The following is a 23,306-nucleotide window of genomic DNA, read 5'->3' on the forward strand; positions in this document are numbered from 1 at the left end:
GATGTGACGCCATATCCGGTTGTAAAATAAAACTTCTTTTACATTTCTTTTTAAATAGATATTTTTATATATAAAATTTATTAGCATCGTATCCGTCATATATGGCTTATATTTAATAATTGTAGAATCTGTTAATCCACCGAGGTAATACTTTTCTATTAAGCCTTCATAAATACACACACACACACACACACACACACACACACACACACACACACACATCTCGATCTGTAAATGTACACACATTTACTAATCTATTCGTTTGCTAATCTACTAATTACTAATCTATCTATTTGTCAAATAAGATTGATAATATATAAATCTTATGAAGAATATATAATATAATAAGAAAAAAGAGAGGCAGGGAGAGACAGATTGGTAATTACACACAGACAGACAGACAGACAGACAGACAGACAGACAGACAGATAGATAGATAGATAGATAGATAGATAGATAGATAGATAGATAGATAGATAGATAGATAGATAGATAGATCCGACTTAAGAATTAAGCACACAACAATCCTGGTATTTGATTTTCTTATCATTTGCTAAAATCTATTAAAGTATGTTAACTTCTAAAATCAGAATATTCAAAATGCAGGGATAAAATCTATTTACAAATCAATTCAAATATGAATCCAAATTTGAATGATGTTATTTCAAAGGTATCATGGTTCATGGAGACTCAATTCTGGAGAGAAGTTTCAGCTTTATCTTTGGCTGTTACAGAGTCAGACACTGGAAACTCCTTCTACAGAGGTTAAACGTCTCCTCACAGAATACAATGAAATACATAAAACAATCATTGTCATTAATACAGAAACCGTCAGGTGTTAAATCAAGTTTGTTGATATAAATCTGTGGATTTGGAACTCAAACTAAAAATAAATCATGCCCCTAATTTTTTACCAGTCAGAGAAAATTATTTAATATGACTAGTGTGAAGTGTAATAAATTACTAAATGTATTTATTAATGTACTTATCAGTTCTTCCTTTTTGCTTGACACAAAATGGATTAAAATACATTTCAAATCATTTATACTATACCCTTTATTTTTCCATCAGCTTTCCCATTACACACGCTCTTTTTTTTTTTCTTTGTGAATGTAAACACACAGTAAAAAGTCACAACCGAAACAATGAAAGCATCAATTAATTCCCCTTTTATATAAGACAAACAAAGGTTATGTGCCCTGAAGACTCTCAATTGTTGAGAACGTTTCCAGCTTTACTTTTGGCTGTTTAAACAATTAAACAAACAAGGCAATTGCTACTTTCTTCAATTGCTAAAGTATTTAATAAGATTGTAGTGTAATTAATTACCAAATTCATGTATTAATTAATTCATACATTTCAAACCTCCATTCATACCAGGTAAATTTTTTTTTTCCTTTTTTACAAGGAAAAGGAACACGTATCCCGGTCATGTATCCTGGAGATTCTCAATTGTTGGGAAAAGTTTCAGCTTTACCTTTAGCTGTTATGAGTTTAGACTCTGGGAACTCCTTCTACAGAGGTTAAAAGTCTCCTCACAGAAAACGTAACCATTTCAACAATTCAATTTTCAATAAAACGTTAGACAAGTTGCCGTATGTTGTTACTACGGTAAATAATTAAAAAATACAAATAAAAAAGTGTGTTAATAAAAATCTGTGATTTGGAACTGGAAATAGAAAATAAATCAACATCATCTTGACCAATCAGTGCACAGCATTCAATAAAACTGTAGTGTAGTTAATTATTACATTTAGTTATTAATGTCAGTTCTTCTTTTTGCTTAAAACCAAATACACTCAAATAAATGTCAAACCTTCATCCATCCCAGTTCATTATTTTTCCATGAGCTTTCCCATTACACACATTCCTTTCAGCTAAATTTAGGTCACAGCTGAACTAATGCCATATTCACAGAAGACACCACGCCACGCCCCGTTCCATTGACTCGGATCTTCTCACTGAGTGTTCTGTGAACGTTCGCTCCTTCGCAGGTCCTCGTCAGACCTCATTGTGATTGTGCAAATCTATGTTAATTAATGAGAATCACTGTAAGCTGTGGATGGCTGATTTACTTCAAAAAGCCCACGGAATTACTTGTGCTGCATAATCTAGAGTTTACTGTGGGTCATATCTTTCACTCGTAACACTCCCTCCTGTGCGCAGGAAGCTGCCAGGACACCATCTCGTCTCCATAAGCGCCCTTCCACCAAGCCTCGGCTGCCTCCTGGAAGAAAAGGAAAAAAAAGAAAAATGAAGAAAATTGTTTAGAAAAAGTGATAGGGTTTTCTTTTAAAGCTTTATAAAGCCTCATTGACAGTATTACTGCTTTCTATTTAAAGTTAATGTCCACCTTCATATATATCAAATTAAGAATATAGAATATAAGAGATACATTAATTGTTGTGGGATTCATTCCTTTTTGTCTTTCCTGACTGAAAGATTTTTCCTTCAGAGCTGTCCTTTCTGAGGCATCTATACAAGTTTTTTTTGGGGGAAAAGAAATTGTAATAAAACCAAAGACCCTCTTAATAGTGTTGAAATAGAACATTTTCAGTGTAGCCCCCCCAATATATATATATATATATATATATATATATATATATATATATATATATATATATATATATATATATATATATATATTTAGTACAGACCAAAAGATTGGACACACCTTCTCATTGAAAGAGTTTTCTTTATTTTCATGACTATGGAAATTGTAGAGTCACACTGAAGGCATCAAGGGCTATTTGACCAAGAAGGAGAGTGATGGGGTGCTGTGCCAGATGACCTGGCCTCCACAGTCACCGGACCTGAACCCAATCGAGATGGTTTAGGGGTGAGCTGGACCGCAGAGTGAAGGCAAAAGGGCCAACAAGTGCCAAGCATCTCTCGGGGAACTCCTTCAAGACTGTTGGAAGACCATTTCAGGTGACTACCTCTTGAAGCTCATCAAGAGAATGCCAAGAGTGTGCAAAGCAGTAATCAAAGCAAAAGGTGGCTACTTTGAAGAACCTAGAATATGACATTTTTCAGTTGTTTCACACTTTTTTGTTATGTATATAATTCCAAATATAATTCCACTTGTGTTAATTCATAGTTTTGATGCCTTCAGTGTGAATCTACAATTTTCATAGTCATGAAAATAAAGAAAACTCTTTGAATGAGAAGGTGTGTCCAAACTTTTGGTCTGTACTGTATATGATATCTGATATCAATCAGACACATCGTAGATCGTGCCAGAGATCTGTCCTGAACCTCTCTATGAGATTTCATTTAAGTTTGGGCATGAACTAAAGCAGTTGAAGGTTAAAGGATCAGAACCTTGTGATCCACGTCTCATACCTTAACCACTGAGCTATCACGTCTTACACGCATTCTCACAATTATTCGTTTTTTGGCTGAATGTTGTAACCAAACCTAAACTCAAAGATAATGTTCCCCTGTAACTGATGTTATACATATTTATAAACCACTACAAACCTGCCCATGGACTTTCACATTCATACAGCATCCAGTGATCTGCTCGGAATTTGTTGTGGAACCACATGGTGTGATCCAGGGAGGCTAAGAACTGAATCCTGTATTGGGGGTATGGCAGCATCGTAGTGCCCAGGAACGAGTAGTCGGACACGTACGCTGCGACGCAGCAATGCAGTTTCATATCGGCCTCTCCTGGGGGTGGGGGAGGGGGTGGAGGGAATCACATATTACATATATAAACATGCATCTGCAATAATTACAAGTAATTATTTACTTATATCCATTAGGGGTTTTACGTGCAGAACATAGTTTCTATCTAAGAAATCAAGTTACTAAATTTGTTTAGTCTCCGCCTCGCACTTTGAGCGCCATCTATCTGTTAATTATATATATATTTTTATAACTTTATATAAATTATTAAATATTAAACATACACAACAACGCAAAACAGAGTTAGCGCAATGTCAACGTGATTCAATCTGGACTGGAAATACGATTTGTAGTGCGCTGTAAACCTCAGATTTGATTTTGCGCATCTGGAATTATTTTGCGTTTCGTGTACAGCTTCAAGAATTTCTCGTAAAAAAAGAGTGTGAAAAAAGGAGTGAATGAATGAAGCGTGGAAGGAATTAAGACATTTGTTGAAGTAGGCTGGAATAAGTGAAACAGTTATGAAGAACATTTATTTAAAATAAATGATATTAAATATAAAACACACAAACTCTTATCGACACTTTACCCAAATTGTGTCTAACAAATTGAATTTTTCCATTTATTTAATTTTATTTAATCAATTACTCAATCAATATAATAAAAAATGTACTGCTTCAATTAGATGTATTCTATTTTATTTTTTATATATTGTGTTTGTATAAAATATATATTTTTTTAAAACATTATTTTATATACTATTTAAACAAACAGGCTTTTAATTTATAATTGTTTTACAAATTTATTACAATTCAAAAGATAATGATAATAATACACTGCATTACCACTTATATACAATTAAATTGAGAATAACTGTGCATTTTATAAAGTAAAATGTAAAACTCATCTTAAACCCAGAGTGATTTTGAAATAGTCGCCTCCTGAACCGATGAATTTGATGACATTTCTACCAAACGCCGATGGATTTCTTGGCTGGACTCACCTATGTGTCCTTTCGCTCGTACCCAGAAGAGTTTTTTTGCCTCCATGGGGACACGCCTATAAAAATCAGGTGGATTCACTGGTTTTATCTCAATTGGAACCTCATCTGCAAGGATCTTATTTAGCCCCTGTCTCGCGGTGTCAGCTAAATTCGGGTTGCTGCAAAACAAGATGGATGAAAAGTTCACTGTACGATTCGATCAGCTGAACAACTGGAAACGCATGCTTTATGGTTCCTACCTGAGGTACTGCTGGATGAGTTCCTCCACTGTAAACAGGGCTTCTGGTGGGGGGACGCTTGGCATGGTGAACTGATGCTTTAATGGACTGGGCTGCAGCTTGTGGAAGGACGCCTGGCAGATCAGGATGGACTGACCGTGCTGGATGGCTTTCACTGAGCGCACACAGAAACTGCGACCGTCTCGAGTTCGCTCCACCTGGTAAAGCACTGGAACCTTGGGGTCTCCTGTAGCACAGTGTAAACAACAGATGGGTGAAGGGCATGCAGCACTTTCTATATGTATAGCTTTCAAGGAGGGTTTGTGTGTTGTGTTACAGAATACAAACCACCACCAGTATCACCATTCTAATTATACCTCATTATTCTACACAAAACAGGCCATAAATTCATTCTGTGCTCTATTTAGGTTTACTTTGGCTTCGACACAAGCACACTGCTCTTCCTACAAAGAACACAATCACCACAGTGAAGCATGGTGGTGGTGGTGTTGACACCGTGCCAGGGGTGTGCAAGTGGATAAAATAAAAAAATAAAATAAAAGGGCTGTTTGGTGCACTTTTGCCCGTCTCTATTACTTCCGGCAAAGAACCAGTGGGATTTGTTACAGTCGTATTGTGGCGGCATCAAAGCAGCATGGGATTGGTCAGGTTTCAGGTTTCAACCAAATCCGTAACAGAGATATATATAGATAGACAGATAGATATATAGATAGACAGATTGATAGAAAAGGAATAAAAATAATGCTAAAAACAAAGAAAGATAAAAAAAAAGAAAGAAGGAAAATGGGTAGGTCGGTAAGTAGATAAGGAAGAAAAAAAAAATGTTGAAAGAAAGAAAGTAAGTAGGAAAGAAAGAAAAACTAAATAGATGGACGGATGGACGGAAGAAAGATAAAAAGAAAGAAGGGAGAAGGATAGATAGATAGATAGATAGATAGATAGATAGATAGATAGATAGATAGATAGATAGATAGGAAAAGAATGAAAAAAAGAATATATATTTTTGTTCTTACCTGCTCTTACAAAGTAACAATGAAGTGAATGAGCAAAAAGATCATCACTGACAGATTTGGCAGCAGCCACCAGAGCCTGACCCACAATCTGTCCACCAAAGAGGCGCTGGGACCGAGGAACCCAGTGGTGCTTCCCTCTGTCAAAACACACCACAATCAAGAAGAAGGCAAAAAAGCTTCATACAAGCTCCCAATCCCTGTCAGGGAGCACCTCGTGTCCTGTCCTTCCCTCTCCTCTCCTGTCTCTTCCTGTCCTTTTCTGTCGTCAGCTCTCCTACCCTGCCTTCTCCTGCCCTGCCCTCTCCTGTCCTCACCTATCCTGTCCTGTCCTCACCTGTCCTCACCTCACCTCTCCTGCCCCGCCCTCTCCTGTCCTCACCTCTCCTGTCCACACCTCACCCCTCCTGCCCCGCCCTCTCCTGTCATCTCCTCTCCTGCCCCACCTTCTCCTGTCCTGTCCTGGCCCGCCCTCTCCTGTCCTGCCCTGTCCATCTCAGAGGTTTTAGAGTTTTCTCTGATCTAACACACCTGTGGACAGGTGGACAGGAGCAGGACTGGAACATACAGGAAGTTGTTAGACACCAAAACATCAGTCACATGTTGCCTTTTTACCTGTAAAGGTCAGTGTCAAGCTTCTCTAAATTCAGAACGCTTGTCACCAGGACGCTTCTGAGATCCGGAGACTGTGTAAAGCTCAAGGAAACATCATCCGCTGTCTCTTTCTGCGACCCTGCACCAGCTTCCGCCATTTTGGATTGGAAGCGGAAGAGTAGAAAGAAAAAAAAAAAGTGAAATCCCGAGTGGTCACGTGGACCATCGAACCGACATTCCGATTGGCTGTCTTTGAAAGTGCACGTTATCATAGTGACGCCGCACGAGGGCAGCGCAGTTCAGCGGAAAACCGAAAAACGGAGCGTCGATAAATCGATACATAGCGGCGATATACCACAATATCGCATTTACCATAAAACAAACAAACAAACAAAAACTGATCTTTCAGCGTAAGATAAACAAATACACTTTCTCAGAATTTTTAGTATTTAATGTGATTATATTTTGTAATAAAATTAATTTGTAATGAAATAAACGGAATATCAGATATTTATTATTTATAATTAGACATAAAATTATTTTTAAAGAGCTGCAGAAAAAGGAACAAAAAATAAGGAACACAAAAAAGACAAAGATAGATAGATAGATAGATAGATAGATAGATAGATAGATAGATAGATAGATAGATAGATAGATAGATAGATAGATAGATAGATAGATAGATAGATAGATAGATAGATAGATGCGTGATGTGGGCAAGATATAAAAGCGCTCTCGCACGCGCGCGCACACACACGCAGAGACACACACACACACACACACACACACACACACACACACACACACACACACGCAGACACACACACACACACACACATACGCACTCACACACAGTCGAGCTGCATTAACGTCCATTGGGCTGCTCAGCTCCGTCTCTCCGTCTCCGTCTTTATCTCAATACAGTATTATATTATTAGATATTTTTATTATATTCATCTATAAATTGTCCTCTCCGTCTCCATCCCTCCGTCTCCATGGCAACACCGAACGGCGCGGAGGAGCGCGTGCCGCAGCGGGGCCGATCTCGGAGCGACCCGAGCGTCCTGACCGAGGCTCGCGCCGAGCTCGCGCACCGCGCAGGTGAGAGGAAACAAGGGTGAGGATGAGGAGGATGAGGATAATGGTGATGAGGATGTCGGTGATGATGATGATGATGATGAGGATGCCCGTGTCTCGGTCCGGTTCTAGTAACAGAGCGACGCGTTATAGCACGGAGATGACGCGCAGTGAGGCGGATTAGAATATGAGCGTTGGTGCATTTACTATTATAGCGCTTTATTTTTATTTAGTCCATGCAACTGGTAGCAAAAAATAAAAAATAATGTAGCATCTTGTCTGGGATATGTGATGGTTTGGGATGCTGGAGATGTCAGCGTGTATGAGGGGTAAACCCTGGAGAAGGGAGCAGCTCTGAGGAGCTCTGCTGAAGCTTGTATCTCCTGAAGGTTCCCATGCATCATCGCAGAAGATCACACAACATGCCAATGGAGTATAAACAACAGGTTTCTACATGATGCTTTACAATTGAGATTAGAAACAAGGTGACGATCCAATCAATTCTGATCCAATTCGATACCATGTAAGAGATAATCCACAGCTTGGTGATTTTTGATGCACGACGTGGAGGCAAAGAACCTCCTGATGTGAAGCATCACTGGTCACTGACCAGCACTGATGAGATAAAGCTATTTTGACAGAAAGGATTGTAAATAGTGCTTAAATTTTTTTCTTAATTTTTTTACAATTGTAACTTTTTAATCATATACATCAGGGACCAGGCACATCTTTTGGTACAGGGTCGAAATATATTTTAAAAGATAACCATATCTCGCCAATCAATAGACATGTGATTGATCCGAAACCCGGTATCGTTATCACGCTGAAAATGGTTTACCGGATATCGTAGAAAAACGGTCCTTTGACGAGTTCCTTTGAACTCAAAGCGTCAAAATTCTACATAGGAGACACCTGAAATACCATAAAATCTCCCACCTCAGCAAGAGGGTATGACGACAAATGATATATTTTGATGCATTTATCATGGGTTTCATAAGTTCTCTTACACCTATTACCCATTTAATGTAATCAATCCAAATACTGGGAGGTGGGAGGAAACCAGAGAACCCTGAGAAAAACCACACACAGACAAACAATAATAAGCTCAGAATCCATGAGGCAGAAACATTATCTACTGCATCACACTGCCTTCCCCTGAGGGCAATATAATACATTTTATTATTTAATTTGACCTTCATATTAAAAAGTACTATACTGTATGGTTCGAGAATAGATATGAAACCGAACCTTATGCTACCAAGGTCATCATTTCTCTCAGAAGAAGTGAAAGTGTATTAAATCTTCACTGCTTTTATTCAAACCAGAAAAGAGTTCAGGTACTAAAATTTGATGATCAGAGTCCTAATGGTGATGATGATGATGTAATGAAACGTAATAAAGCGATAAAATTGCTACTAAAACGAAACATTTCGATCAACAAAATATGAAATGGCATTTCAGTCAAAACACATACATTTTGTTAGATTTTTTTGAAATCTATTTCTTGCATTTACTATATTATAAATGAGGTATTTGCCAGAATCAAATCATCATCATGAAGGAATCTGATAAAAAAATATGGAGATTTTGAGATTTTGTGGAAATTCTGCTACAAGGGTGTAGAGGAGGTGATGAGGCCTGAAGTGCAGTCAGCATTCACATTCCTCTCAAAGGTGTTCATCATGGTTCAGGCCAATGCTCTATAGCAGGAGATCTTCCACACAATATATATATATATATACCAAACCATGTAAAGCATATCTTTCCAGGACCATAATCCTGACATGGAGGAAATGCTAAAAGTATAAAAGTAAAAGTATTAATGCCCTGCTTAAATAGGACTCCAGAAAAATCTCTTCCTTTTACTTTACCATAAACTGTTTACATGCGTTTTTTTTTTTTTGCACATCTTTCCTGGATTGCTGCTATTTGCTCTTTTGCACAATATTTTGTTTACATTTTTGCTACTGTTCACTTTATCTCGTGCAAGCACTGTCTTTGCACTGTTTGCACCAGGTTGCACTTTATATGGCGAGGACACTTACTAGTCCTTGGCCCTGTGTTTTTCTGTTTCTGCGATTGTTGTTTTATGTAGCATCAGGGTTCTGGAGGAACGTTGTTTCATTTCACTGTGTACTCCGTCAGCTATATGTGGTTGAAATGACAATAGAAGCTTCTTGACTATACTTGTATAAAGGTATAAAAGTTCTCTCTTCTGAATGGACGTAAGTATGAAATGTAAACGTTATGATCTATTAGAACTCTGTGAATTATGTAGGCAGTTCAGTGCTCCATTCTCCTGGACTTCAGATGTTTATAAAGAGAGAGATTCCTATAGTTACACACACAGTGAGATACACACTCTCACCAGAACCATCGGATTTGTGGTCTTGCCACAACGTCTTATTTTACGCTCTTTATTTAGTTTTCACTTCACACGTTTTTCTGAAATGTAATAGAGCAAAATAGTACACATTCACATGCAGTGAAGGAAAAGTTTCCCCCAGAATACCCTGATAAAGTACAAATAGTTATAAAATGTGCTTAAACTTCCCCAACCTGTGAGCACATAGTTGGAGCCCCACAGCTGTATGGAAAATCTTTATATGTGGTACAGTAGCATGAAATATTCCCTTCATTTAAACTGGGAGACCCAAACCTGTTCCAGCATGACAATGTCAGCTCCATGAAGATATGCTTTCCATGGCACGATTAAAAATGTCCATGAGCAGCAATATTCTACATACAGAAAAAAACGATTATCATATAATTCTTCTATTATTGAAAGTTCATAGGCTTGACTATATCATGGGTATTGTCAGGGATTCACCAGCCACACCTTCACCAAACCCACCTATCACTCCAAGTAGCTCTCCTACCTACTAACCACCTGCACCTGGCACTCATCAACCACCACCCTATATAACCTCCGTTCCCCCACCAGCTCATTGTCCGTTCAACGGTTTTGGCTGAAGAACCTTGTCGGACTACCTAAGCTACAGACATGCCGGTTCTGGTTTGGATTACTATTGTTTGCGGGACTCTGTAATGTTCTACGAACTCTCTCTTCATTGCATTTACCAGGTTTAGTCAAACCTGGAGTTTATGTTTGGTTCGCCGTTGTCTGCCATTTGCCCTTTGCTGTTCATTAAAACCTTTTGGGTTATATGGATCATTTAGATCAATTTAAAGAGTGTTGTCTGGACTTGGTCTTAATTCAGGTGCACCCTGCCTTGGTCTTGATCTTGTCTTTGTCCAGACAACACTCTTGGTCTCATCCTGTCAAAATATTGCTCTTTTCTTGGTTTTGACAAACTCTGTCCTGGTCTTGTCTTGCTCTTGATACAGTCTGGTCTTGGTTATAATTGGGTCTCACCCTGCCTTGGTCTTGATCTTGTCTTGGTTTTGACACATTCGGGTCTTGTCTTTTTCCTCATTATATCAAAGTCTTGGTCCTTTCTTGGTCTGTACGCACTTCGTCTTGGTCTTAACACGCTTGTCTCGGTCTTGTCTTGGTCTCAACCTGTCAAAATCTCTGTCTTCCCCTGGTCTTGACACAGTCTTGTCTTGGTCTAGACACACTCTGACCTTGTCTTGGTCTTAAACTGTTAAAGTCTTTGTCTTTTCTTGATCCAGTCTTGGTCTCAAAAATTCATGTTGATGGTCTGCTTGTTTATGTGTCCAGGTGTAACATGTACATGTTATGTAACGGGCCACACTGCGTCCTTCACGTCTGACGAAAAAAAACACAGAACATCGCTCGGTGCTTGTGGAGGAATTATTGATTTTTTTTTGTCCATGTTTGAAGAAAAATGGGTTCTATAGTGCACAAATGACTGAGGTCCATGTATAACGAGCTGTTGCCATGGCGACGGAAAAGGATGCAGGTGGAATGGATCACCGTTAAGAGACTTGCATTTGCCTATATACAGCATTTTCAACGAGTGTAGAGTTTCCTGCTGCGAGAACACACACTGTTGCTCACTTTGCGGTCTAGTCACGTTACACAACAAGTACACGTTCATGATCAGTTTCAGGTTAGGTTTGTTTACGAGTATGTGCAACAGATATGTGTAGTTTGTCTTGCAATGTTCAGAAGCCTCAGACACCGGGTTATATTGAACAAATGACCACAAAACCATTGGTGGACATTAACAATGTAAATGTAATTAGTAACTGTACCTAAGTAGCTTTTCACGTATCTGTACTTTATTGAAGTATTTCCATTTGGGGGGACTTTTACTTTACTACATTTCGAAATAAAATTTAATTTTTTTACTCATCTACATTTCGCAAAATCAGTCTTTCCTTTTTTATTATGAGAATAAAAGCTTAACTGGTCAAACACACAGCAAGTCACCAATCAGGGTCGAGCACGCACCCTGTTTTAAACTTGTTTTGATTGGCGCTTGGTGCATCTACTGATCTCCAACGTACAGTTCAGCGTCAGTTCAACAGCAAGCAGAAGATTTAGAGAGGAATAAATCATGGAAGAAACTCCAGACTCATGATCATTTAAATAGAGATCAATCAGTGTTTGACTCATAAACATCATTCTATGAATAGATCGGAGTGCCGAGTGTAACCTTAAAGTCTATTCACATAAACTGAGTTGATTAGGCAAAGAGTCTTGTGACAAAAATGATAATAGGAACATTATAGCCATAATAAATCATTGTGTTTTGGATACCTAAGGACATTTGAAGGCAAATTCTTTTGTACTTTTACTCAAGTAAATATTACTGAAGTGACATTTTACAGAGTATCTCTATTTTAACTCAAGAACATGGTTTGTATACTTCGTCCACCACTGCACAAAACAGGATTCAGAGAGGGCACATAAATCTGCGTACAGTATTTAATGTACATAAAGTTGGACTGTATGCTACCTCACAATTTAATTCCAGATTCAGGCTTTTGTAATTAATGACCTCGATTTAAATAACGTTTTAATACCACAGCACTTCTGAAGTCTCTATTCTGATTTGGATTAATTCTCTCTGACTGCAGTTCTGAGACTAGCGCCAACTTTCCATTTTATATATTCGAATGCACTGGTTCTTAAACGTAAGTGTTTCTGTGGTAACTCTCACACATCATTGACCAGGTGACTTTTTCTCTACAGGGAGATTGTTATGGAAGGAGTCTCCAGTATCAGTGCTTTGTAACTGTAGGTTTTTTCTCCACAGAAATGTCTTCAGACCTGGCGAGTTTTTTTTTCCCTGTTGTTTCTCAGAGCTGCAACATGGGAAGTTGTTTCAAGCAAATGTTTGTAGACACCTGGCCTGAGCATTTATCTGCATTTGTCAATTTGCACAATTGCTATTATTTGCACTTTGGTAGATGCTTTCATTGCTGTTCCCCTGTACTATGCAATGACTAGAAAGATCTGTCTGTCTGTCTGTGATCTTGAATATCCTGTTCCACATTTGGTCTCCATTTCCTGTTATAATAACCTCTAATCTTTTTTGGGAGGTTGTTTCACTAGATTTTGTGGAGATTTGTGCTCATTCAGCCACATGGGTGTCAGGTATTGATGTAAGTGAGGTGAGGAAACCTGGGGTGCAGTCAGCATTCACATTGATCCCAAAGGTGTTCAATAGGGTTAAGGTCAGAGCTCTATAGCAGGAGATCTTCATGGTGTTGGCTTTGTGTAAAGGGCATTGTCATGCTGGGGCAGGTTAGGGTCTCCTAGTTCAAGTGAAAATTTCATTCTAGTGCATTTAGACACATCCTATATAGCCTTGAAATTTGTGATAACAGTTTGAGGAAGAATCACTGGAAAAGTCAGGGGTCCCAATAGTTTAGTCCATGTAGTGTTTAAATGAAAAAACATTGAAGCAACGAATGAAATCTACCAATGCAAAAAAAAAAAAAAATATATATATATATATATATATATATATATATATATATATATATATATATTATACTTTTTTTTGTTGCATTTTTTTTGCACAGATTTTTACTCAAGAATGATTTTCGTCTACTCTTTACATCTGAGGCTTATTTCTGTTATATTTAATTTCCTTAAAATCCTTATAAAGCTGGTTACAAAACGGTTCAATCGCACCTGTCTAGCCGTATAGAATAAAAATACGACGTGACGTCATTTTCGATTTTTTCAAAACTTTCCCACATGCTGTTCACCGAGTTCTTCTGCGCCATCCACGTCATTCCGGATGTTTCTCGTGATTAAATCGTGCTAAAAGCTGTGTTTAAACAGCTGGGGGAATTGTGTGAGTTTGTCCAGCTAATCACTTAACGCTAGCCCAATATTGCAGGCAGGTTCCGGGTTTTGACGTAGTGAGACACACACACATCAAAGTTTTTTTGGTATCCACACTGTCTCACTGAGGAAGTCATACCAAGTGAGCAAGGTGCTGGTTTGCATGTATTCCTTTACATGTAGGCATTTCAGCACTGGAGCCTTTCTGGTTTATAATGTAATGGCCGCTCTAACTTGTGTTACGGCTGAACTGGAATAGACGTGTTTAACTGATCATGAAGAGGAGGTTGATGAAGGAATGAGTTTGTGGTTTTTTTGTACCTACAAACCAAACCAAAAACACAACCACCAAACTACACAAACAAAAAAGGGGGCGGGGTTTATTCTATATCAGACGATCATTGTCTCAAATACAAATCTTAATCTCACCATTGTGTTTTTTTGTTGTGTTGGTTTTGCGGTTGTTGTTTCTGGATGTGTTGTTTTGTGTTTTCATTTTGTTTTGTTTTTGGGATTGTTGTGTTTTTGTGTTTTTTTTTGTTGCACGGTTGTGGTTGTGTCGTGTCTTTGGTAGTGTTGCTCTTGGTTGTCTTTTTTGGGTTTGTTTCCTTTTTAGTTGTGTTGTTTTTGGGTTTGATGTTTATGGTTGTGTTTTGGGTTATGTTGTTTTGGTTGTGGTATGTGGTTTTGTGCTGTTTTTGGTTGTGATATTGTTTTGTGTGTTTTTGCTATTTTTGTGTTTCTGGTTGTTTATTTTTTTTATTGTGTTCTTTATTTGCTGTGCTTTTGGTTGTGGTATTTCTGGTTGTGTTGTTTTTTTGATTGTGTTATGTTTATGGTTATCTTGATTTTAAAATGTGTTGTTTTTGTTTTTTATGTTTGTTATTTTGTGTCTCTAGTTGTGTTTTTGATTGTTTTTCGGTTTGTTGTGCTGTTTTTTTGGTTGTGTTTTTGTATGTGTTGTTTTTGTTGAGGAGCTTTGCTGGTTTTGTAGTTGCATTTTTCTGATCTGCTGTTGCAACTTTTTCTATTCGTTAATGGATTTCTCGCTCACGGTCCCCTGTAGCCGAGCGGTCGACCTGCGGTGGCACACTCACATCAGCATTAATATACAGATCGATACAACGGAAAACAGGACGGTCATTTTGTCTCTTTTTGTACAATTTTTTCTTGTTTACCGCATGACACAATCTAAAGAGATGGGCCGTGCACTGGCCCTCTGGTTTCCGAACGAAAGCTTTCATCCCTGCAGCGAAGCACACGCCCGCTTTGATCTCGCCTCTTCAACATGCTCTTGAGGACCAGAGCGGAAGCCCTCGTTCACCAAAGTGTGGCGAGGCATACAGACGACTGAGGAAGGAGTGGGAGAGAGGGATGGAGGGAGGGGTTGTAAAGCCCAGGCTCACAAATGTCATAGCTTGAGCATCACTGGAAAGCATAAAATTAACCTCAGTGAACATTGAATGTAAGCTGTAGTTTGCTGAGTGAGGACGTGTCATCACATCATCAGCACATATCAGGAGAAAGACCAAATGTTGGTGTATCCTTAGTGGGAAATGAAAAAATGTTACAGCAATAAAATGCATGAATTCATGGGCAGAACATAAAACCAGGGCATTTTAGGTGAATTATTAATATCAGACAATCTATATTTACATATTTAAATTTAAAGGCAACCACCTCTGCTTGGCCAAAATGACCAGCCCCTTAATGCCACAGTCTGGGTTTTTACTTTTTGATTTCCGTGTCTATAATAAACTATGTGGACAAAAGTATTAGGACACCTAACTTAAGAGGCACCCAACTGTACAGGATGTGGTAACATGAAAATGTCCTAATTGGAGGTTATTAAAACAGCAAGCATGGACTGAAAAGGTTTTCACAAACGTTTGTCTATATAGTGTATGTCAGACCAAAAGCAAAGCTCAAACTTAGGCAACATTGTAAGCTATGCAGCTAGCTAGCTAGCTAGCCATTATTAGCTCCCGTTTTTCTGGTGCTACAACCTTAGAAACCTTCCAAAATATGTAATTACAATTAAAAACATCATCAACAACAACAACAACAAACTCTTGCTAGCTAAAGGAATTAGCAATAGCATTTCACTGAGGTAAAATATAGGTATTTACATGAAGCCAAAAACCAAACTCCCTAGCATTTTATATATTATGAACACATGATCCTTTCTCAACTGTCTTAAAGTTACATTTGTTTTTCTTTTTTTTTGTTTGTTTGTTTTAATTAAATCCAATGGTACAGATTTGTTCGGTCAAATCATCAGCAAATCTGTAAGACATCACTAAAATAGTAAATCTGTTCTGAGACGGACAAAAAACCCAACAACTTTCTATTAATTTCTTCTATATCTACATTAGCACTTTAGATACATAGCAAAACGAGCATGCAACCAATGGATAACAAGCATGTCTAGCATTTTGTGTAGATTAAAAGAATTGTGTAAATGTGTAATCTTTTTTAATGTCAAAATGCTAACCCTTCCTTTGAGCGGAGTAACGTACAGTAGAAATAAAGCAATAAAGGAACTGCATCTATATCACAGTGCTCCATGTTCTAGTGCTTTCTTTCTCGGATTAAACAGATTCCCATTTTGCATTTAATCTCACAGCATATTCATGAAAAACGATGGTACATTTCTGCGCACTGATCTCAACAGACAGGAATCCATTGTACCATTCATATCATAACCTGAGCTTGCTAAAGGTAGTTAGTCTAATAGCTAGTATTCATGATTCATTCAGCAAGCCGCTAAATTTAGCCACCGTGTGAATATTCAGTGGTGATTAATCGGTAATAGTCTGAGAAGAAGCACAGAGTAAGATGAATAGGATCCAGATGGTAAAAATCAAAAATTGGTTATTTGTAGAATGTCTTAAAACACAGAAAAGAGATATTGCTTGAGGAAGAGATATGAGGAATGGTTGATCTAATTAAACCTATAACACATCTTAGCTTGCGGTAGAGACACACATTAGGTAACAGACCAATTGCTGGACAGGTGTGAAGACAGGATGGAAAAATAAAGATATATATGCTGGATTGGAAATCATTTACTGATTCACTAATCCATATAAAGCGCAGTTGAGTTTACTGTATAGGAGGAATGAAATTAAAATGATTTAATGAGTTTGTACACAAATCGTTGTGTTAATTGGTCATAATCGTTACACCAACCCTGTAATGACAAAACAGACAAAACTGTTTTACTGTCATGCTTTTCTGTCCTGCTTTTTCACTGTTATGTTTATAAGACGAAAATACATGAAATATTCAATTATTGAAAAAGCACAAACAAAATGACAGTCAATTTTATTGATAAAGGTTTATTTTGTTTTTATATATTTTATTTATTTAAAAACAAACAAAAAAATCAACAATGAATAACCAAGTATATGAACCTACATTATGTACAGAAAATTATCATGGGGTTTCCTGTCAGTGTCGTGATCTATACACGCCTTAAAATGCGAAAATTCTTTTCCTGAGGAGAATTTCTATTGCGCCGTGTCGCGCTGAAGTACGGCGATGTAAATCAAAATTTACATTGCATTGTGCGAACAAACAAGTGAGCAAATACAAAATGGCCGACACCCGATATAGTGCACTGTATAGGAGATATAATGCAGTTTTAGACTCAGCTATAGAAATGAATATGGAGTGAAAACAAAACAGTAGAGAGACATATTTATTTCATCTGAACTTAATTCAAGTAGTTCCATTGATTATTAAAGGATGTGAAAGAGATGGCAAACCCAACATGTTGTTTATTTGCATGAATCCAGCAATAATTGTCAAAAAATTCAAAGGATGTAACTAATCCATTAACAGCCAAGAAAATCTTAAAGACACCAAGAAGTCATATAAAAAACAGGGGACATAGGAGCCCCTTCTAGCTTTTTCCGCTCTCTGTACTTGCCTGATCCAGTGTGATGGCCTGCTTCTTGAAGGCGTTCTTATGAACTGAGAAACCACTGGATGATGCTGAGAATAATTAAACATACTGTAGACAGCTGAAAAAACCCACTTGAGATTACTAAGAAATGATGAAGATGGGTTAGGGGTACAACTGAACTTTAAAATCAGTTATAATTAACCTATAATAAACGAATACCATCTCACGTTGATTTTTTAAGTTAAATGTATATTTTTAATATGTTTATTTTTGCAAAGCTGCCTTGTGACAATGTCCATGGCTCAGAAATGCACCTTTACAATGCAAATCTTGTCAAAAGTTTGACTTGAGGTTCCTCAAGTCTTTGAGAGCCTGAACACTAACACTGTGTGTCAGAAAGGCGTCAGCAGAAAAATCTAGGTCTTGTCTTTGCTGATTGCCTGTAACCTCTGAACAGACGTGCAAAACCGTCTTGGCTCTATTACTGAGAAGTCTAAATGAGGCCCAGCCAGAAAGAAGTAGGGGATTTCTCATGGTCTGTTTTGTGGATTTTAATAGACATCAAGGAGGAAAATTTGACACAGAAAAAAATTTAAACTGCAATGAGAGATTGAGTTTAGCATGTAGTTGATACAGCTGACAAAAAAGAATGCGTCCCAAATGACATATATCATAAGTTATGCGAAGTGGTATCCAAAGGTTTTGAGACTTGTTTTGTAACACCCCAACAGATGGCAGGACAAGGCTGCACGCACAGTTACAGGGAGCGCCAAAAGACATCGTCCTGTGTACATCGGGAGCTGTGTATCTGGTGCTAATCTGAACATGTGCATTACCAAGTCTGTGATTTCATCTTGGACAGCAAGTTAGAACAAAGAACAAACGTGAAACTGGGCAAATCTGCCACGGAGACGTTTGAGATTATTTCGCAAGTTTACGTTCGATGCGGCAACGAGTCGTTCATGGTGTTTTAAATGGCATGTTCGCTTCAACAGAGGAAGAACATCACTGAAAGATGACGAGAGGTCAGGACCCTCATGTCAAGGATCATTGCCGGTGATGAAACTTGAGTGTGCGGTTACAACCCTAAGAAAACACTAAGAAGAAGCAACAGTCTTCACAGTGGAGAAGCCCATTATCTCCACGATCGGAAAGGCCTGGCAGGTCCGCAGCTCGACCAAGTGCATGCTCATATAATAATGGTGTTGTTATTAAGTATATGCCTGAGCTAATCAAGCCTATGATTGCAAAATTGCCATCGCTGTGGCCATTAAAATCTTCTGAATCTCTTTCCTATCAGTGTTTTTGCATCTCTTCAACAGTCTAATGGAATCCTTTACAAACTGTGGCCAAGGGCCTCCAGACTGCATGATCTGATCCATTTTATTTATAACTTTGGACATTGTTTTAAAGAAGCTTTACAGAGATAAAGCAGTCATAAAAGAATGTATAAGTAGGTTTATCTATCCACCATCTATGGGTTTATCCCTAATGAGCGAGACAGTCGCAACTGTGGCAAGGAAATACTCCCTGAGATGACGTGAGGAGAAAATCTTGAGAGGAACCAGACTCAAAAGTGAATCCATCCTTATCTTCGTGGCACCAAATGCCAATTACGGTTAATTATTGTTAAGATGTGCATTGATGAGCAATTAAATGCAACCTGTGATCCTGATTGATATTAATTACAGTCCAAAACCATCTTCAAAGTTCTTGTGTTGCTCAGGAAATTCATAGATCTTTGTGATGTAGATGTGAACCATCCCCAGTTGTATGGAGTAGTCTTCAAAAGAGATCTTGGATTTGGATCGTCTGCCGAATATCTATCTATCTATCTATCTATCTATCTATCTATCTATCTATCTATCTATCTATCTATCTATCTACCTATCTACCTATCTATCTATCTATCTATCTATCTATCTATCTATCTATCTATCTATCTATCTATCTATCTATCTATCTGTGCTCAATTAATAAAAAACAATTCCACCTTGCTATGGTGCTCAAATATACCATTCGTCTGGCATATTTAAAGGAAAAAAAGAAAAGTAAAGAACCTTGCTCTGATAAAACTACTCTGCTGGGCCACCTGCTGGTCTGGTCTCCTGATAAAACAAAGCTAAAGATGTGGGTTAATGAAGGTAAAACGCTGCCAAATGTACCTGTCCGCAGTGAAAAATGTCCTCACAAGCTGCAGAACATGACAAAGCTCATTCTTTTTTCAGTAGAAAAGCAACACAATGTGCTTTATACTCAAACCTCTTGAAATTCGTATTACTTATTCTTTTGTATCGTAAATGTAGGAGTTGGAGCTACACTATATAGACAAAGGTTTGTGGACACATAAACAGAAGATTATGTGCTTTTTGAACATCCCTTTCCACAGTTAGTCCCTGTTTGATGCTATAATAATTTCACTCTTCTGGGAAGATGTTCCACCAGATTTTGGAGTGTGCTTGTGGAGATTTGTTTATTCAGCCACAGGGGTGTTAGTAAAGTGAGGTACTGATGTAGGTGAGGTGATGAGTCTTATAGGTGGCTTCTTAAGATCTTCCAACGTCGTGTAAATAATATCTTCATGGAGCTGGATTTTTTTCACAGAGGCATTGTCATGGTATAACAGGTTTTGGGTCTTCCAGTTGAAGTAAATTAAAACTTTAATGCTAACAAATCCAGAGACATCCTTTACAATTGTGTGCCCCAAACTTTATGGTAACTGTTTGGGGAAGAAACACATATGGCTGGAAAAGTCCAGCGTTCCTAAACTTTTACAAAAGAGGAAGTGAATTAATGATGTGACCCACACAGAGAACATTAAAGCCATCTGGATCAGCGTCTGAGGCAACGTTTGTTGTTCTAAAGTGATGAGACGATTATTGTCGGGCAACAGTGGTTATGCAGGAAGTGTGTATGTGTGTGTGTGTGTGTGTGTGTGTGTGCGCCACATTTAGTTGTGACCAAGGTCATCCCTGCTCCCCACCAGACTGCGCGTCTTTTTGTCCTTTTGCTACATCATCAGATTTACATGTGGGTAGTTTTCATACACTGGGTCTCATTGGAGGATACACTCAATATACACACACTGATCTCACTTGGGTGGTTGACCGCCTAATAGCCGTGAGTGCAGAAAAAATGCACATCCCAAGGACACTTTGAGGAAGATAAGTAAGGAATGGTACACTTGTTATCATGCTGTGGTAGGAAAATATGATGAATTTGTTATGATGAAGAAAAGTTGTTTTGGTTTGATCAGATTTGTAAAAAGAAATATACAGATTTACGAGTTTCTGGAGGCGTGTTGTGGGCGGAGCTAAAGAGTCATGAGCACGTGCTGCTTTTGCATAGTGATCGTCAGCAAGCTGTGATTATTGCTATAAATAAAACAGGAACAAATACTTTGTAGTCTAAAATGAACGCTGGTTAAAAATCGGATCCAGATCCAGCCGTAAGAATTTTTGATCCAGGATCGGATTCCAAGTCTGAAATTATTCAATCAACAGCAATGGCAGCAGCTGGACATACTGAACTACAACAGGATGTGTACATCCAAAAACACACTCGTTTGGAGACGTTCTTCTCGAGCGAGTCCTGTGTAGAACTGCTGTTAAATTCTACTGAATGAAGCATGGTGATGGGTGTGGCTCTTGCTCTTGCTTTGGTTGCTGTGTGCCCATACCAGGAATTCCATCCTTAATGATGTCATGAAGAGCCATACTCAGAAAAAAAAAACTTTCAGAAAATTAAACAGAGTGTATTAGCCACAGAAATACTCTAAAGTGTTTTTTTTTTATCTTTGGCCAAGAATCCAACTCTATTCCAGGGTTAATAACTCAGAATGCATGAAACAGTATGAGACACCCCTTATATAAAAGCTATGACTTATATTATATCCACTTATAATAGTTATACAATGTCTGCAAAACAATTTCCTGTCCACTTACATTAGAGGTTCTGCAAAGAGCTGTTCATTCACCAGCCTCTGTTTTCTTATTTCTTGGTGTTGAGGATACAAAGAAGAACATGGTAAGGTATTTAAAAAAAAAAGCTGTATTCACTTTTTTCTCAATGTGGTACAAATATAGAAATAAACAAATGACATTTCTGGAAATCTGTAGAATCTTTGGAGCGTTTTCTTTTTGTCATCAAACGAAGGCTCAGAAAGAAGGCAAGTGCAGTTTCTTTGAAGGGATTCCTGTAAAAGAGTCTGCAAGAGTGTGTATGGGTGTGTAAATGAGGACAGGTGTGTCTCATTAGAAGCTCAATGTGTGTGAGCGTGTCAGTTGGTGTGTGTGATTTGGGAGTTGAAGTTCAGCCATGTGTGTTGCTGAGAATTATGCATAGACCTGACAATTATTTTCACCCAGAAACCATTTGGGGGAGGGACATGAAAAAGACAACAAAGAACTAATTTCTTTAGGAAAAATTGGAACCATTAGGTCAATTAGACCTCCAAGTTGACACCCAGCATGACATTTGAGAATTCGAGAGAGGTGAAATCGAAAGAAGAAAGTGACCAAAAAATAGGGACAGATCGGAGGATCGATCATGGAGAATCGATACTTTTGATAAGGGTGTTATTTAGAGAGGATTGATTCCTACATTCCAATATTGATCGTGCCTACATGGGATTTTTTGTAATATTTAATGTTCATTTAGCTTGGATTGAAAATAAACATTTTTCCGCTGTGCCTCCGGACGAACAAGTTAGCATTCTGTCACTTAGTCATTTATCATCATGTGTACCTTCTTCTATATATATATATATATATATATATATATATATATATATATATATATATATATATATATATATGACTCCATCGTAACTTTAAAATGAGTCCTCTCAAGGTTTCTTCCTCATAACATCTAAGGGAGTTTTTCCTTGCCACAGTCTGCTCATCAGGGATAAATACACACCATTCATCTTCACTGTTGATTTCTGTAAAGCTGCTTTGAGACAATGTCTGTTGTGAAAAGCGCTATAGAACTAAACTTGACTTGACTTGACTTAAAATGTCATAGGCCGAGACTAGAATAGATGAAACGAGCAGTTAAAAGCACACCTGTAGCTGATGAGAACAAATTAGTGTGCTCTGTTTCAGTGCCCAGCAACGCCGCTAAAAGGGAGCAAAAACAGCTTTAAGAGACAAGACTGCATATATGCTGCTACTTTTGCCGGCCGCTTGAAACGTTAAATATTTCTACAATTTCGTCATATTACTATTACCCATATCCCTTGCAACCATATGACGATAGTGGTCTTGAAAGTATGGTATTTGTGGAATCCCTACCAAAAAAGACACGCTGAGGCTGTGAACAAGTTCAGAAGAGTCGCATCATGATGCATTCACCGTCATTTTGTTTTATGTGGAACTCATGCTAAGGATTTGACCGCTGTAGCCGTGAGTGTCCTCATTTTTATTGCTCTCCGCTTCACACTAGGTTAACAATGGCACTTTTCTCTGGAACTGGTGCAGTCTGTAATGCTGACAGAATGTTGCAGAGCTGAATATGCACCCTTGTAGTAGGAGAGCAAGTCTAAGCCTTTATACGTCTCTCTCTCGGAGAGTTGCGGAGACGTCGTTGATTTATGTGGCGCCCCAGGACC

General features: G+C 38.1%; 2 protein-coding genes across 4 annotated transcripts in view; one reads left to right on the top strand and one right to left on the bottom strand.

Annotated features, from left to right (window-relative positions):
* Window positions 1–630: 630 nt before the first annotated feature.
* Window positions 631–6,662, bottom strand: acot8 (acyl-CoA thioesterase 8). The gene is made up of 6 exons (XM_083535403.1): window positions 6,501–6,662; window positions 5,889–6,025; window positions 4,876–5,101; window positions 4,637–4,794; window positions 3,484–3,675; window positions 631–2,227 (listed from the first exon to the last, which is right to left on the bottom strand). The coding sequence occupies exons 1-6, from the start codon at window positions 6,635–6,637 to the stop codon at window positions 2,112–2,114; spliced, it is 966 nt and encodes a 321-aa protein (XP_083391529.1). The 5' UTR covers window positions 6,638–6,662; the 3' UTR covers window positions 631–2,111.
* A 617-nt stretch (window positions 6,663–7,279) lies between these two features.
* Window positions 7,280–23,306, top strand: part of phactr3b (phosphatase and actin regulator 3b) — a 67,107-nt gene continuing 51,080 nt past the window's right edge. For all 3 annotated transcript variants that reach the window (XM_083535314.1, XM_083535315.1, XM_083535316.1), the window contains exon 1: window positions 7,280–7,580. In XM_083535314.1, coding sequence (XP_083391440.1) covers window positions 7,475–7,580 — 106 coding nt within the window. In that variant the 5' untranslated portion in view covers window positions 7,280–7,474. The remainder of the gene's footprint in view (window positions 7,581–23,306) is intronic.

Source organism: Silurus aristotelis (assembly GCF_946808225.1).
Source record: "Silurus aristotelis genome assembly, chromosome: 29".
In the NCBI taxonomy this organism is placed as follows: domain Eukaryota; kingdom Metazoa; phylum Chordata; class Actinopteri; order Siluriformes; family Siluridae; genus Silurus; species Silurus aristotelis.